This window comes from Dermacentor silvarum, chromosome 3 (genome assembly GCF_013339745.2).
Source record: "Dermacentor silvarum isolate Dsil-2018 chromosome 3, BIME_Dsil_1.4, whole genome shotgun sequence".
NCBI lineage: Eukaryota > Metazoa > Arthropoda > Arachnida > Ixodida > Ixodidae > Dermacentor > Dermacentor silvarum.
The window spans coordinates 92,540,135-92,557,069 of NC_051156.1; the positions used below are offsets into that span (position 1 = coordinate 92,540,135).

The 16,935-nt window shown below is 44.8% G+C and overlaps 1 protein-coding gene across 1 annotated transcript; it reads left to right on the forward strand.

Moving 5' to 3' along the window:
- The first annotated feature begins 14,896 nt into the window (after positions 1 to 14,896).
- On the forward strand, positions 14,897 to 15,325 carry LOC119444560 (tigger transposable element-derived protein 6-like). Its single transcript, XM_037708939.1, has one exon. It carries the CDS (start codon positions 14,897 to 14,899, stop codon positions 15,323 to 15,325), a length of 429 nt encoding a protein of 142 aa, XP_037564867.1.
- Positions 15,326 to 16,935: the final 1,610 nt, after the last annotated feature.

Consider the following 16,935-nt stretch of genomic DNA (forward strand, 5'->3'; position numbering starts at 1 on the left):
CACTCAGACTTAGGGTTGTTCCTGGCACGTTAAATACTGATTGATTATTTATTATTATTATTATTATTATTATTTATTATTATTATTATTTTATATTATTAGTATTATTATTATTATTATTATTATATTATTATTATTATTAGTATTATTAAGGCCACTTCTCTGCGGGATGCCGCTCAACGCAAACGTATCTGCCTCGCCCCTCTGTTCATCGTAGTAGTCGCTTCTGGCTGCATGCGGCAGGGAGTCAACCACGCTGGCAGCTGCAACGGTGCTTGCTGCGGGACTAGGACGACTTTTTCGCTTATCGTCCAGTGAGCACGCTCACATTTCGACAAGACTTCCCCAGCGTACCGCTTACCCCAGTCAACGCTAGTGCGCGGGCGTTGCCACTTGCTGCGGCCTGCCGCTCAACGCAAAAGTATCTGCCTCGCCTCCCCTGCTCGTTGTAGTGGTCGCTTCTGGCTGCATGCTTCGAGGAGTCAACGCATCCTGGCAGTCGCAACGGGGGTTGCTGCGGGACTAGGACGACTTCTGCGTTTCTCCTGGTGAGCGATACTCATCGTGTTCGTTTCGACAAGATTTCCTTCAGTGAACAGTTTTCTCGGTCTGCCGCCAATGTTGTAGGCTCGTTTCGCAGCTAGCTGCGTTTTTTTTTCTTCTTGTTATTACTTTGCTGTGTACAATGGGAAAAGATGACAACTGCATTGCTTGTCATAAGACGCTGCCTACCGATGGAAAGAAAATGATATGTGCGGAATGCCAATTTTCGTATCATCTCGGACAGTCATGCTCTGGAATAGCTGCGAACACGTTTACTACCATGGGTCAAGCTAAGAGAGACGCTTGGGTTTGTAAAACGTGCAGAAATAACAAGAGACTAAACAGCGGCACAGAGACGGTGCTTGAGGAAAGCAGTGGTCCTGAGACATCACTGTTGGATGAGCTAAGGGAAATTAGGAAAAGTTTGCAATCTTTGCCGGTTCTGCATAAGAAGGTTGATTCTCTCCTGTTGATGCAGGAAGAATTCACGGCGGTATCCAAATCAGTTAGGGAACTCGAAGGATCGGTCTTTTTTGTCCGAGAAGTACGATTCTATTTTGAAACAGCAGCAGGATATTCATGAACGTCAAACGTCTGATGGTGCTGAGCTGGAAGCTCTGAAAAGAACGGTGTTAACTCAGACAACAGTAATACAAAAACTAGAGGAAAACCAAAATGAAATTGAACAGTACAGCAGAAGAAAGAATCTTGAGATTCACGGTCTGCCAGAGAAAAGTAATGAAAACTTAACCCAGACACTCACGCAAATGGCAGCAAAAGTGGATTTGTCGGGGTTTTCACCTGACGCCATCACGGCAGTACATCGCTTGAAAGTGAAAATGAGTGGTACACCGGTGGTCCTGGTGCGCTTTACGTCTGCAATTTGGAAGGAAAAATGGTTTGAAGCGCGTGGAAAGCTGAAGCAACTGCGTGAAGGGGTATCTTTTCCAAAGATCTACTTCAATGATAACTTGACCAAAGCTAACCGTGATTTGTTCTGGAAAGCCAGAACGAAGGCAAAGGAGGAGGGTTATCAGTTTTGTTGGACGAAAGGAGGCAAGATCTTTGTGAAAAAGAATGAAACAGCGTCTCTTGTCCGAATCGGTAAACAAGCAGACCTGGAAAACATTGTTTAGCCAACATGCCTTTTTCTTTCCGCCAACTACCGGACATCAGTTCATTTAAAACAGAATTTCGATGCAATTCTGATGAAAGTTTCACCATTGTGAGCGTTAATATTAGAAGTATGCGTAAATACTGGGAAGAGTTTAAATTTCTGACTGAGTCTGCAGCTGGATTTGTGGATGTTTTTGTATTAACAGAAATCAATGTTTCCCAAGCTTGCCTTAATACTTTCACCCTACAGGGCTTTTCAGCACATTTTGTTACACGAAGCGGGCGTCGTGGCGGAGGCATTGCTCTCTTTGTAAACGACAACTGTGAAGCTTTTTCTGTTGATGTTTCTTTTGTGCATGCTGAATCTATGATGGTCAAAGTTTGTAAGAGGTCTTTTTCTGTGCATATCTTATCGGTCTATCGACCGCCTTCATGCAGCCTCTCACGGTTTCTTGTAGAGCTTGATGAAACTCTGCGGCAGTGGAGCTCAGTGGACCAATTCTTTTTCAGATACTTTTTCAGGACATAAAATGTTGATATTAAAGTATCTGTTTGTGATTATCTATCTACGTTGTCCGCTTATGGTCTGGAATGTACAATTGGAGCTCCTACTAGAGAGGAATTAGTTAATAATTGCCTAGTGCAGTCCTGCTTAGATCACATAGCGGTCAGAGCTCCCAACTGTACATTTAGGTCATGTACTATGTTACAAAGGTTGGCTGACCACTACCTTGTAGCATGCCGTCTTGTATTACCGGATGCGCCTGGAACGCCGTCGGTTGGAAATACACCCGGGCAGCGCAAATGCCTTGTCCCTATAGTTAATCAAGCTAAGTTTGATAATCTTGTCGTTTCGTTTGACTGGGCATCCTTAACCAAAGAAGGCTCGTCAAGCAACGTGTATGAAAGATTCTGTACGCAGCTAAAAAATTTTGAATTACGTTGCACACGGTTAGTAGCTAAACCAATAAGAAAGGGTCACTGCTGGATGAACGCGGAAATTCTTGCTGCGATTTCGTATCGAGATACCCTGTGGAAACGCTGTAAAAGAAATCCGAGAAACCAAACACTGCGATTAGAATACAAGTCGGCAAGAAATAGAGCTGTTGCTCTTCTGCGTGGCGCCAAACGCCGTTACTTCTTTCATAAATTTCAGCAATCTTCAAATAATGTAAGCAAAACTTGGTCTTTGGTAAATCATCTCAGAGGGATGAGTTCCAGTAAACGGTCTGTTTTCGATTCTTTTCAGCAACCTCCCACTGCAGTGGCTGATGCTTTCAACAGGCACTTTGTAAAATCATCCCTAAGCGTTGTTTCTTTATCCACAAACACTCGGTCGTTAACGCATTCCATATCTGAGTCAGCTTTTCTTCCGAAATTTTCGAAGTGTGATCTGGAAGCAATTCTTTTCAGTTTCCGTCCTAACAAGCCCACTGGATATGATGGAGTATCATTACACATCATCCGAAGGAATTTCAATGTTCTGGCAGATATTATTCTTCATATTCTGAATGGGTTTTTGGAAGGTGATGAAATTCCGGCATGCCTAAAAACGGCAGTTGTTTTACCACTACATAAGTCAGGGAAGAAAGATAAGATTGAAAACTATCGGCCAATTTCTATCTTACCGGTTATTGCTCAGGTCTTAGAAAAATTTCGTTTCCACACTATGTCTTCTTTTCTTAACAAATTTTCTATCCTGACCGATCGCCAGTTTGGTTTTGTTTCTGGGCGCGGTACTGTGGCACTGCTTGAAGAATTTGCAGACGACCTGTTCTCGGCATTCGATCAGAATCTTTTCGCGTGTGCTCTCTTCTTAGACGTAGTGAAAGCGTTTGACACCCTGAACCACCAAATATTGTTAAGTAAACTGTATTTTTTGGGATTTCGTGGACCCTTTTACAACATTCTCAAAAATTACTTGAGCAACCGATTTCAAGTGGTTGCTACTGATGATAAGGGCGTTTTCAGTTCTAAGTTGTCGCTGAATGCGGGTGTACCGCAGGGGTCAATTTTATCGCCATTGTTGTTTAACATCTTCGTTAATGACTTTCCTTTGGCGATTTCCAAATGTTCTTTGTTCCAGTATGCTGACGACACTGTTACTAGCAAAACATCTATCTTACAAAATGTCAACTGAAATGTTGCAAAATGACGTGTACAATGCGATGCTTTGGTTCAGTAACAATGGAATGGCTGTCAATGCCCAAAAAACACAACTGGTATGTTTTCGCTCTCCACTCAAGACTACTGTGATTAACTTGCCTCTCTACTTACATAAGTCTAACTGTGTTCCTTGTAAGTGTACTCCTATTCCATACGTAGATTGTGTTAAATATCTTGGAATATTTTTCGATAGCAACTTATCATGGCAACATCACTTATCACTCATTTGTTCAAAACTGAGGTCAGTCGCTTGGCTGATGTTTAATATGAAAAGTATTGCGCCTCTCTCTGTAAAAAAATTGATTGTGCATGCATTGGGTTATAGTGTATTGAGATATGGTATTACGGTCTTCGGATTCTGTTCGGATCGTTGGAGATGCAGGGTTGACAGGATTATAAAAAATATTCTTATAAATGTTGCCTACAATTCCCAAACAGTAACAGCTGCAAACATCTTCCGTGAACTTGGTCTGCCTAATTTTCATTCTTTGCTCGTTGAAACAGTTGTCATAAAACACTTTTGGACTTCCGCTTTCAAACAAAAAAAATACCTCCACAAGGGAACTTCGTTAACACGTCCGCTATATGGTTCCTCGTTCATCCACAAAGTATGGTGCGGCCAGACGCTGTGCATATGTGCCGGATATTTTTAACAAGTTACCGAATGAAATTTTTAACGCTACTTCAAAAAGCATGCTGAAAGAACTATTGAAGGAGTCATGGTGAAACTAACTTCCACAACGCTTTGTCATCATAATTTTCACTGCTTCAACTTCTGTTTCACGTAGAATAACGAAATGTTATCTTATTTTTTTCTGGTCATTTTTTTTCTTTGTCTTTCTGTCTCATCAGCATCTTTTTATTTACCGTTTGTATTATGTTCATGGCACGGTCCTACAAGCCAATTGAGGCTTATTAGACCGGCCTGTTTTTGTTGCTCTGTATTTTTTTGGTGAATAAATTATTATTATTATTATTATTATTATTATTATTATTATTATTATTATTATTATTATTATTATATTATTATTATTATTATTATTATATATTATTATTATTATTATTATTATTATTATTATTATTATTATTATTATTATTATTATTATTATTATTATATTATTATTATTATTATTATTATTATTATTATTATTATTATTATTATTATTATTATTATTATTATTATTATTATTATTATTATTATTATTATTATTATTATTATTATTATTATTATTATTATTATTATTATTATTATTATTATTATTATTATTATTATTATATTATTATTATTATTATTATTATTATTATTATTATTATTATTATTATTATTATTATTATTATTATTATTATTATTGTATTATTATTATTATTATTATTATTATTATTATTATTCTTATTATTATATTATTATTATTATTATATTATTATTATTATTATTATTATTATTATTATTAGTTATTATTATATATTTATTATTATTATTATTATTATTTATTATTATTATTATGTTATTATTTTTTATATTATGTTATTATTATTATTATTGTTATTATTATTATTGTTATATTATTATTATATTATTATTTTATATTATTATTATTATTATTATTATTATTATTTTATTATTATTATTAGTATTATTATTATTATTATTATTATTATATTATTATTATTATTATTATTATTATTATTATTATTATTATTTAGTTATTATTATTATATTATTATTATTAATAGCATGTTGTTGCTCTATAATGCTCTATAAATTCGCTGATGTTTATTTCGTGCGTCGTCTTCTTCCGCAGCTGGCTCGTTGGCGCCCCTCGGGTTGCACTCATGCTCCTGCTCGGCACGCGCTCGTGCCACTGCTCCCGCGTTCATCGTCGTCGTCTTCCACAGCTGGCTGCGTTGTCGCTCACCAGAGTAGAATTTCATTTCTATTCTGTCGTCGTAATGGGGAGGCCGCGTTTACGGGGGTATGAGCCATTGCTTAAGGGGGTGTGAGCAATTCATTGTCTTACTTAACGGGCAGATTTCATTTTGAAGCAATTTAATTTCGAAGAATCGCAAGCGGCAATGGCGGGCGAATGCTGCTAACCACGCTGCCGAACAAACTCGAGATATCGAACGCAAGCGACAACGGCGGACTGCCGGCATACCGCCAGTGACGTTCTCTCCGTCGCAGCCGAACGTATGTGTAACCTCATAATCGAGAAATACTTTAATGAACCCTAGGGAATAACCCAGTGATAAACACGCGGGCTGCACGTTTCAGCTTCGCTGGTTAACCATCTTCACGGAGTGGAAGAGCTCACGATTTTTTTTGCGCCGTTTTCGAACACAACAGGGCAGAAGCAGGAGGGTGATGTCCTGTGCTGTGTTTTGCGTTGCAAAACAGGACGCGGTAAGAGAACATGTACAGCCAACTATTCCAATACTAATTCCACGTGACACCGGCCAAGCCGGCCCGCAAGACAGTGTATCTGCAGCTCCGTTTGCGTATTTGCTAGATGGCTGCTTTGTACGTAGGCTTTATTCCAATAATGTGAACCACGATTAGTGTGAAAAAATATTTAGAGATGTAATTTGGGCCATTAGTAATGACTGAGGCTAACGCGGAGCGCTTCGGCATTCAACCCATGACCACTGTACCGAACCTACTTATCGGCATTGCCGATGCGTGCGTTACTGGGCCTCTTAGTTTATCCGTCTTTGACAGTCCCGTACTGTCCGAAAGACTGCATACGCAACGCTCATTGGCTAAAAGCGCCGTCTCGGGCAGTCCGGGACTATCAGGGACGGATAATCGAAGAGGCTCACTAACCGCGGCCAACATAGCCACTCGTGGTACGTCTAACTGCTTCGCGGCCGCGAAGCATTTAGACGGGCCGCGGAGCCGTAGTCCCCTTTGCGTGTTCAAAATTGCGCATACCGTTGGGCATATTCTGCAGTAAATGGCAATAGTCGATATTGTCATGTATAGTAGTGACGATGAAGCAAACAGTCGTAAAACTGTGAATGACGAAACTGATTCTTTATTGGGCGAACCTGTGCCCACAAAAGCAAGTTACACTCGAAGCACAACGATAGCGGCGAACAGAGTCGGCGATCGTCGAAAATCGGATCAGCGGCGAAACGCGTCGGCTTTTATACACGAGTCATCGAAGGTTCCAGAAGATTCCAGGTGGTCGGCGATGGCTTGTCTGGCTGTATCGCAGGATGGCCTTAGTTCTGCCGTTAAGGCCATACCTGTGTCGGTGATGAGTACTTCTGGGACACCCTGGTGCCCACGTATCTTCCAGAAATTTCTAGACCATTCGCGTCGGTCATACTATCAGATCACGTAAGCGTCGGTGACAACAGACAACGAATAGAAGCATCGATAACGTTCGAGAAACTTCGGAAACATGCAGGCGCGTCCTGTGCCTAGCGATAACGTTTAACATTTGTTAGTCGGTGAAAAGCTGTCACCAGTGAAAGATAAACATGTACACGTGTCAATATAACGAAGTAATGTATATAACAGTCATTTCGGCTTCCCCTTCAACTTCTTATAACGAGGTTCGAGTGTAATGTAATAAAGGCGTATTGTGGTATTTTTCAGTTTATGCGAAATATGTATCATGCTTATCGAAGTTTCCCCAATAGTTGTCTTGGACAAGTTATTCGTGCTTTTCAGAGTGATCGAATATTTCTTCAAATGTATCCTATTTCTGCGTCATGCTAGGTGAACATAAAGTTCAGCTTCTTGTGGCTGAATTACAAAGATGTAACAAAAATTATATAGCGAAAAAAGCTACAGCAGAACTAATCTCACGATGACTGTCGTTGGAAATGCGATTAGCACTCTAGAAATGTAACCGCACGCAGTACGGACGCCGACATCCACGCCGACGGCGGATTTTCTGCGACACGGGGTGCTTAACGCTGTCGCGTTAAAATTCGAAACCTTGAATCGCTACATTTTACGTTTTTCTTTTAAATGCAACAAACGTCGGTAAATTTGGTGCAGTGCATAGCGTTTCTCACTATATTCTCATTATAATCTGACGCTGCTGCGCTGTGGTTTGCTTGGCAATGCCGGTATATTGTGACTTCGGATTGGCATCGTTCTTGGAGAGCCAGGGCGTCTTAAAGACACGCCTGGCTAGCACCGTTCCGTCTGTCACAATGATTTATTTTCTCCTGAAACAGCACGTAAAAAGCTGTTTTAGCTGTATTATTACACAAAAACATATTTTCTTTAATTTTATGACTTTTAATGGATGTACAATTATATGAAATGTACAACGTATCAGCTGGCCGCTAAAGTTGGAGGACAGATGACAAGGTTCTCGTTCGCTTTGGAACAACTTGTCTGTTTTTGTTTTTCTTCGCTTGATTCTCCGTTGTAGGTAAGTAAATTTTTTTGAGAGATGTAATATGGGTGAATGAAAGCCTTTTATGCACATTTTATTTGAAGAACGCGTTATTTGTGCAGCCATATCCACGTTTGAGACGAAGCCTCGTTCAACACCAGCCAACACAAGCCTCGCAGACATATCCCGTCATTCCCATGACTACGCAGCGCCCATTGAGGAACTCGCATAGACGGTGGCGCCAGATTACCCTCTAGGTGTTATAGTGAGAAACTCTATGGTGCAGTGGTTGGCGAGAAAACCTAATTCCCCTTTTACATGTATTTAGATAGGACAACGCTTGGCGCGTTTTCTGCACGCCCGACGCTCTCCAGCTACTCTCAACTTGTTCACCGTGGACGTGCGACGCCTGCAACACCGCTGCGGCGCCTGCTGCGTCGCGCCAAGATGTTGCAGCGTCGTCGCATACTGCAATATTACTCGAAGTCGTTTGGCCATCGTGCGGGCGCTAGCGCTAACCAAACGAGAGCGCCAGTGCGCTGTCAGTACAGCCACTGGCACCCCTGCCGTTGCGGAATGTGAAACAGCCTAGCAGTCTTGGAAATGAATTCTTACCTGGTGTTTGGCTGTTCTGCGCTTCGCTGACTGCGTCGCTATCCACGCCGTATTCCTGGTCTTCAACAAAGGACACCACTCATTTCACTGTACCAGCGCCACTTTGAAGGCGCCGTACCACTCAGCTTCTGTAACTGTTTTCTGTAGTATGCACAAAATAACGATATCTGAAGCATGGCTACTAAGCAGGCAAGGTCGTCTGCCAGCTCAACGAACTGGGTAAAGAATAAATGAACAAATTCACTTACTTTGTTGTACTTCCCCTTCAAATATTTCCAATGCGTCCTAAACTGTTGACACGTCAAAGTGTAGCCTAGGCGGCGCATTTCTTCTTCCACACGGAGAAAATATGGACTTGGTTGTGTTGACGCCGAGAGTCCAGCAGCTCTCCTATTCTGATTTCACTAATGATTGCTAGAAACGCTATCGTTTCCTCCGCAGAAAAATACAGTCGCGGCCAGCAAATGCCGGCAGGATCCGGCGTCTCCATAGGGGCTGCCATTTCCTGACTGATATTGCTGTCCCGCAGCTCGGTGAGTGCAGCAGATCCGCAGCGAATTCCCTTCCCATAAATCCTAATGCGATGCGATCGCGTTTACATGCACTCCGAAAGTCGAATTACTCGTCTCAATCCACCCCTGCCTTGCACATTCATGTGACGCGCTTTCCTGGCGCATTAGCCCCGTTTACATGATGCGCTTGAAAGTTGATGTGATCGTCGATGCGATGCGCCAGTTGTCGCAGTCATGTAAACACGGCTATTGACGATAATGGAATGGCGGAGGAATGATGTCGACGGATCGAATCCCGGCCGCGGCGGCCGCATTTCGATGAAGGCGAAATGCAGAAACGCCCGTGTGCTTGCGTTGTAGTGCACGTTAAAGAACCCCAGGTGGTCAAAATTAATCTGCAGCCCTCTACTACGGCGTGCCTCATAATCAGAACTGGTTTTGGCACGTAAAAACCTAGAAAGAAAAAGAAGGACGACAAAGGCGGCATGACGAGAACGGCATCATTACAATGAGACAACAATTCTTAAATGATGGCGACTGGTTTAACGACCACAGCATGACGACGATGACATGACGACGATTACGTCACGACGACTACACGACGACAGTGAGATTACGACGACAGAGTGACGAAGATAGCATGGCGACGATGGTTTAAAGACACAGGATGACGAAGCTAGTACGACGATTGCATTACAATGGCGGCATAATCACGATCGAATGCCGACGTCGATAGAGTGACAAAGGCAGTATCACGACAATGGGATGACGACGGTAAAACGACAGCGCGACAACGACGACATCCCAGTTGCCTGACAACGACCGTCCGACGAAGATGGCGTGACGATGACTGCATGACGAGAGTCGGATGTCGAAGTTAAAATGAAGACGATGAACGACCACGACGACATTACGACGATGGTATGACAACAAATCCATGAGAAGACTGTATGACGACGACGCAGTGACGACTATGACATTGAAGTGGTATGAGGACAATGACGTGACGACTGTACCACGAAGCCTCTATGAAAAGGATGGCGTGACGATGACGGCACGATGAGAATCGGATGACGAATTTGGAGCGACGACTATTGCACGATCACGAGGGCATAGTGACATTATCACAACGGATACATGATAGCGACTGCCCACGATGGCATAACTACGGCGGCATACTCATGACGGAATGACGGCAGCATAATTACGATAGAATATGACGCAGAAGGAATGATGTCAATGGGACGACAATGACGGCACGACGACAACGGGTTGACGCTACTGAAGTGATGACGATGGTAGAACATCGGCGCGACAACGACGGAATGAGGGAAAAAGCCTGACGAAGACTGTGCGACAATGACGGCACAACGATGACGGCATGACGAGAGTCGGATGAAGAAGTCAGAACGACGGCATCCTAATGACGGTGCGACAACGAATGCATGACGACGACTGCATGACGACGACGGCAAGATAACGGTATGAGGACAATAGGATGAAGACGAGTGTGTAACCATAATGACGTAAAGACAACTGCATTACGAAGCCTCTATGATGACAATGACATGAAGACGATGGGGTGTCGCAGTGACGAGAGTGATTGACAAAGCTGGAGTCAGGCCGATGCAATGACCCTGGCACCATCGCGACCACGAGCGCATATCTAGTGGCCCAAGCTATTACAGAACTCCACCCCCCAATAGGATGACGTAGAAGGCGTGACGACAACGGCATGACGAGAGTGATATGACAAAGCTGCAATGACGACGATAGATCGACCATGACGTCACCACGAGCACATACATAGTGGCGCAAGCTGGTAGACAACTTGGGCACGTGGCCGGGCGTAAGAGGCGAGATAGATGAATAGATACATAGTTATATAGATCGATAGATAGGCTCAAAACGCCTGAAGTAGGCAAGGATTGCTAATCGCATTAAAATATTTTACGGTGTATGTAAAGAAATTTTCCACCAACGCCCACTAGATATTTTTCGAACGAGTTCTCCCGTGGACAAGTGATAGCATTCTTCTGGCTCGTAAGTAAATGTTTCAAAAGTGAGCGTCGGCGTTAAAGCTTTCTATAATTACAGAAGACGAGTTCTGTTTCTCGGTGGGGGAAACAGTTATTGTATTCCGCACCGACGGGTTGTTACAGACGTAGGAACGCTGGAATACATGGACGACCGCTGTAAAAATCAATAGCGCACAGAACCAAAAGCACACATGTGCCGCTACAAAATAAGCCACGCTGATGTTGATGATAGACAGGTTTAGTTGGGCTTCCGCAACCACCCACGTACGCAGCGCGCGAGGTCGTGCGTACGCAGCGAAGCGCGCGCTCACGAAACGGCAATAGTTCGCTGGATGAAAAAGTTGAGAAGTGGATTGGTGACTTGCAGGCGCAGAAGCCAGTAGTGTTTACAGTAGTGTGCTACTCAGTGCCGTCATACGCCAGCTTTTGAAACTGAAGCCAATATAAGCCACAACGAAGTCAAACCACCAGCCGGCCCAATATCTTCGGCCGATGTTACGGTGGCTAGATGAGTAGGTGTAGTTCACTATAGGTATGGGTGTGCCGACCGGCGCCTCTGGAGCGTACTTCACCGCTTCCCCGCGTCATGACGCAATATTGGCGCTGCGGTCAGTATAACGGTTTCTCAGCGCGCAAAAAAATAAAGCCCGTATTTAAATAGTATGTCGTCTATTCGTGTCAGTTTGAAAGGTGAAGAGCTCCGGGTCTCTCTTACTGTTTGAAAGTTCTTAAGAGATGGTCATAAGAGATTAGCGGCGGTATTGCTCCGCCAAAGAAGACCACGAAGAACACTTACTGCTTCGCTCCGAACTACAAGTCGGGTTCTAAATCTGACAAATAGGCCTAAAATAGCTTTGTTTCCGGTACCGTCTGTGCGTGCACTGACGCGCACGCAGAGACGGCCCAACCGGCACGCCATCCATGGCGAGGCTGAGCAACCAAGCGCCGGCGAAGAAGCCGTTAAGCCTTCGCCTAATCACGCGGTAGCGTAGCGGCAAGGCTGCGAGCGAGCGCAGATGCGACAGCTCTCCGCAGCGGATCACGTGGTGTGACGTCACCCCTGCCACACTTGCGCTCCGGCGGCTCAGGTTCATTGCGACGCGATGAATGACCTTGCGAGACATGGCGTTTAGTAGAGCTCTCACTCTAATGCGGAAACAGCATGACACTCACTAACGTTATCCTCCTGGAAGCGTGTAATCATATGTGGGAGAAAATGTTTGTCCAGGGAACGGTGGTGCAACGACTGCTAATTAAATCTCCAGAAGACGTCAGCTCTCTCCTTGTGGAAGTGGACAAAGGGCTGTCATGCCAAGGCAGTAAAACCATGCCGACCGTGCGTGCTCCTGCGTACAGGGCATGCGCACGGTTACCTCCGCGGATTTACTGCAGATTTCCTCTCAAAACAAAGTAAAAGTTCACCCAGGAAACACCACAAGAAGTGGCTGGTGGATGTAAAAAACACCTCCATATCAGCCCCCAGAATGGGCTTAACATTAGAAGTTTCCAAATATAAGTACTTAGGCGTGACTAACTAATAAGCTTGCTTGGTCAGAGCATATATTGGACATTATTTCATCAGCCCTGCGGAAGCTATGGTTCCTTAAAAGAAAACTTAAACATGCTCCAGTCAGTACCAAAATGTTAGCTTACAATACATGTATTCGGTAAAAACTAGAGTATGCTGCCGAAGTTTCGGATCCTCATTTTAAGAAAGATGTTATGCAACTCGAAAGAGTCCAAAGAAAGGCAATGAGATTTATTTTGGGGAGATATAGAAGGCAAGATTCGCCATCCTTATTGATGCAGAAGTCTGAATGGAATTCTTTGCCCCGAAAGGTTTTTGAATCCGCCGATTTTATGAATGAACTCGAGTCTCACATTGTAAGCTTCGATGGTTGAACGTTGTTACGGTCTTTGTGTTCTCTTGATTTTTGTTGTTTATCTTCGTACTTACATTGTATTTATCCTTTGTAGCCCCTCCTGCTAGGGCCAAATTACTGGCCTGCAGTATTGTGTAAATAAAAAAAATATAAACAAAGAAATTACTCAGGAAGAGCGAAGAAAACTTGATAACGAGGTAAAAAAAAATACCCTCACATCAGTACAAAGAAACTCGATAATAGGCTTAAAAAATAACTCTCAGGAATAGCCACAAGAACTTCGTGAAGAAAGTAAAAATATAGCCCTACTATCGTTCCTAAAAACCTTAACACAGATTAAAAAATTATTCCCGTTTCTACATACAAAACCGAGTCAGCATGGGAGTAAATTTTTCCTTGACTGGTACGCAGTAAAAGAAACCCAGAAGCGGTAATGCGATACAAGACGAGCGGTTTACTCGCATTTCGCGTTATTTTTGTTTACAGTGTACAGGACTAGGCTTAAGGCCGGAGGCGTGGATCTGCACGAACCCTGCGGCAGCATTGTTGGCAGTACAGTGAAATCTCGTTAATTCGCCCCGGTTAATTCGGATGCGGCGTCTGGTCCCGTCCCAAATGTGCATTGTTCTACGACTGAAGACTCGTTAATTCGGACAGATTCGACCGCGCTTCGGTTAATTCGAACACCCCACCGAGGTCAGGTCGCGACATGGGAAGTAGCAGCGAATTCCGCCGCGGTGGACTCGCACCAGAAATCGACGGCGCAGCCAAACAACTTCGAGATCGCATCGTGGCCTCCGAGATTTAGAACGAGGTACGCGTGAGTTTTGCATCTCGGAGGCACAAAACAAAAAACGTGGCGCTAGTTTACAATCGAAATGAAAAGCATTGCATCGCTACTGTCATCAGCAACGGGCAACCGACGGATTTGCTTATTCTTTCTTCTGCGTTCTTATTTTTTTTCGTTGTGTACTTCGTGCGCGTGCGCGTCGCCACCGCGCAAGCGATGCCGGGAATATTCGTCTCCTGCCCAAGCCCCTGCCGCGAAGAGGGCGAAGTACAAAACGAAGGATTTGGCTGCGAAAGTGCAAATACTGAAAGCGTTGCAAGCGGGAGCATCCCGAAAAGAAGTGATGCAGAAGTTCCAGGTCAAGAGAAGCACGCTGAGCAGTTACGTCAAGAACGAAGACCACATTATGCAAGCGTATGACGGTGACATGTTCGGAGACAAGAGGAAGAGGCTCAGAACCGCAGCACACCCCAAACTAGAAGAAGCACTGTTGCGCAGGATTGCTGTCTCGCGTGATGCGCAGTTGCCCTTGAGCGGCCCCCTTATCTGCGCACAGGAAGAAAATTTCGCACTGAGCACCAACATCGACTCTCAATGCGTCAGAAGGGTGGTTCGACTGCTTCAAGAAGCGACACGGGCTGGTGTTCCGCAACGTGTGCTGTGAAAAAGGAACCGTCAACGAAAGTGTTGTGCATGACCGGCGGTCTGGACTTTCCGCACGCCTTTCTGCGTACGAGCCGTGCAACATTTTCAACGCTGACGAGACAGCGCTGTTTTTTTCAATGCTCTGCCTGACAAGACAATCGCGTTTAAGGGGGACCCGTGCGTCGGCGGGAAGCAGCTGCCTGTCGACTACCGTTTTAACCGAAAGGCTTGGATGACCGCCGAAATATTTAAAGCCTGGCTGCGTCAGCTAGACCGTCGCTTTGCGACCAAGGCTCGGAAGGTGCTGTTCGTGCTGGACAGCTGCAGTGCGCACACGAAGGTGTCCGTGCTCGAAAACATTGAACTTCTATTTCTGCCTCCGAACACAACGGCTTCCCTGCAGCCGATGGAACAGGGAATTATACAGTTTCTGAAAAGCCGCTATCGACGGCAGGTACTCGAGCGTATGTTGCTCTGCATGGAGTCAGGCAAGAAATGTGAGGTAAGCTTACGCAGCGCAATCCAGATGTTCATGTACGTGTGGAACAACACGCTGCCTGAAGTAGTCGCCAACTGCTTCAGGCACTGCGGCTTCGTGCACGACGCTGACCCGGATATGGTGGCCGATGTTGAAAGCGGCGAAGAACAAGACGGGCGCTAAGTTATTATGCCAGCCGATGTGCCTCTGTGCGATTACTACGCAATAGACAATGATGTTGCCGTTGCCGGCAAAGCGACAGACAGTGATATCGTTGCCGAGGTCATGGATGGGGAAGGGGAATCGGCGGACGAGGACCCCAACGATTCAGACGAGCGTCCAAGCCACACAATGACTGAGGCTGCGCACGCGCTCACCGTTTTAGAGGACATCGGCATGGTTTCCTCGGACAGTGTGTGCGGACTGAGTCATTTACAGGAACTTTGAAAAATTGTGATTTCCTCTGACATTTCCTCCGCGAAGCAAACCGCTATCACAGACTTCTTTAAGGAATAAAAGTCTGATGATGCCTGAATAATTCTTCAAGTGTTTTGGACGTACTCTCGATAATTCGGACCCTCGGTTAATTCGGACATTCTCTCCGATCCCATGAATTAACAGGGTTTTGCTGTACCACCGAACGCTGAATCATGGGGCAGCTGCCCGCACTGAACAAGGTCCTGTGGAAAGTGTTTATGCAGGTCATCGAACATGCTCCCGGCGTGCTTACATAGAGCTGCGCACGGGGTGCCCGCATCGGCACTATACCCACGCACTCCTCATGTCTGGAGCCTTCCTGCTTGATCTGTTGGCTTCTCAGGGACCACGTCTGCATCGAGAGACTCGTCCTTCGCCAAGAGGCTGTTCTGTTACTGTACTTCCTTGCAGTGTTGAGCAAAGCGCTGCAGGCGAACAGGAGTCTCATAGAAGCTGAGGCGCATCCAATCAGCATGTATCAGCATTGTGAAGTGACTCATTGAGGAGTCCTGACCCATGTCCTGTGGCGGCTGTCTCCTCGACTGAAATCGGATGTCACGTCATTCTTACTTGAGCACGCTGCTGCCGACAGCCTCACTGAAAACGAGTGGTCGTAGCAACCTGCGCGGCCTCGTACTCAGCTACGTGCCGGACGTGGCCGCATGGAACGTGTGTGGCACTCTGGGTGCCTCTGGAAGCTGGAGCTCACTCCCACTGTCGGATAGCGAACGATTCTCGCGAGAATGTTCTGCTCTCCTCACCATAGCGTTCAAGCGCAACACGACGTTGCGAGACTTCGCTGTGAAAAATATGCACTGCGGCGCTGTCGTTATCATACTACAATCCCTGAAATGCAACAACATGTTGGTGCAGCTCTGGCTTGAAGGTGAAATGAACTGTTGTAAAATACTCTGCAGGACGGCCTTTGGGCGCTCCACACAAACAAGTATCTCAAGTTTCTCAAGCTTACCAGCACGGGCTTTACCTAATACTGCACACATATTCTCGCCGTCAGTCTTGAGAAGAACGACGCACTTCAAGAAGTATCTTCATAAAACCAATGTCAGCGACGCCGGAGCTTCATATCTATCTTGAGTCCTGAAGCAGAGCTCTACAATAAAGTGTATGGACCTGTCCGCATGCAGATTTACCAGAAACGCCGTGTCGCACTTTGTGTGAACCCTTTCTAGAAACAGCACGGTTGACAGCGTGCGTCTCGGCCACATTCCCATTCGACAGACTAGAAACCGCCGTTACCACTCACGGCAGACCTTCTCGCTCGATTGCAAGTGAGTGGAGCACCCGCGTACTCGACG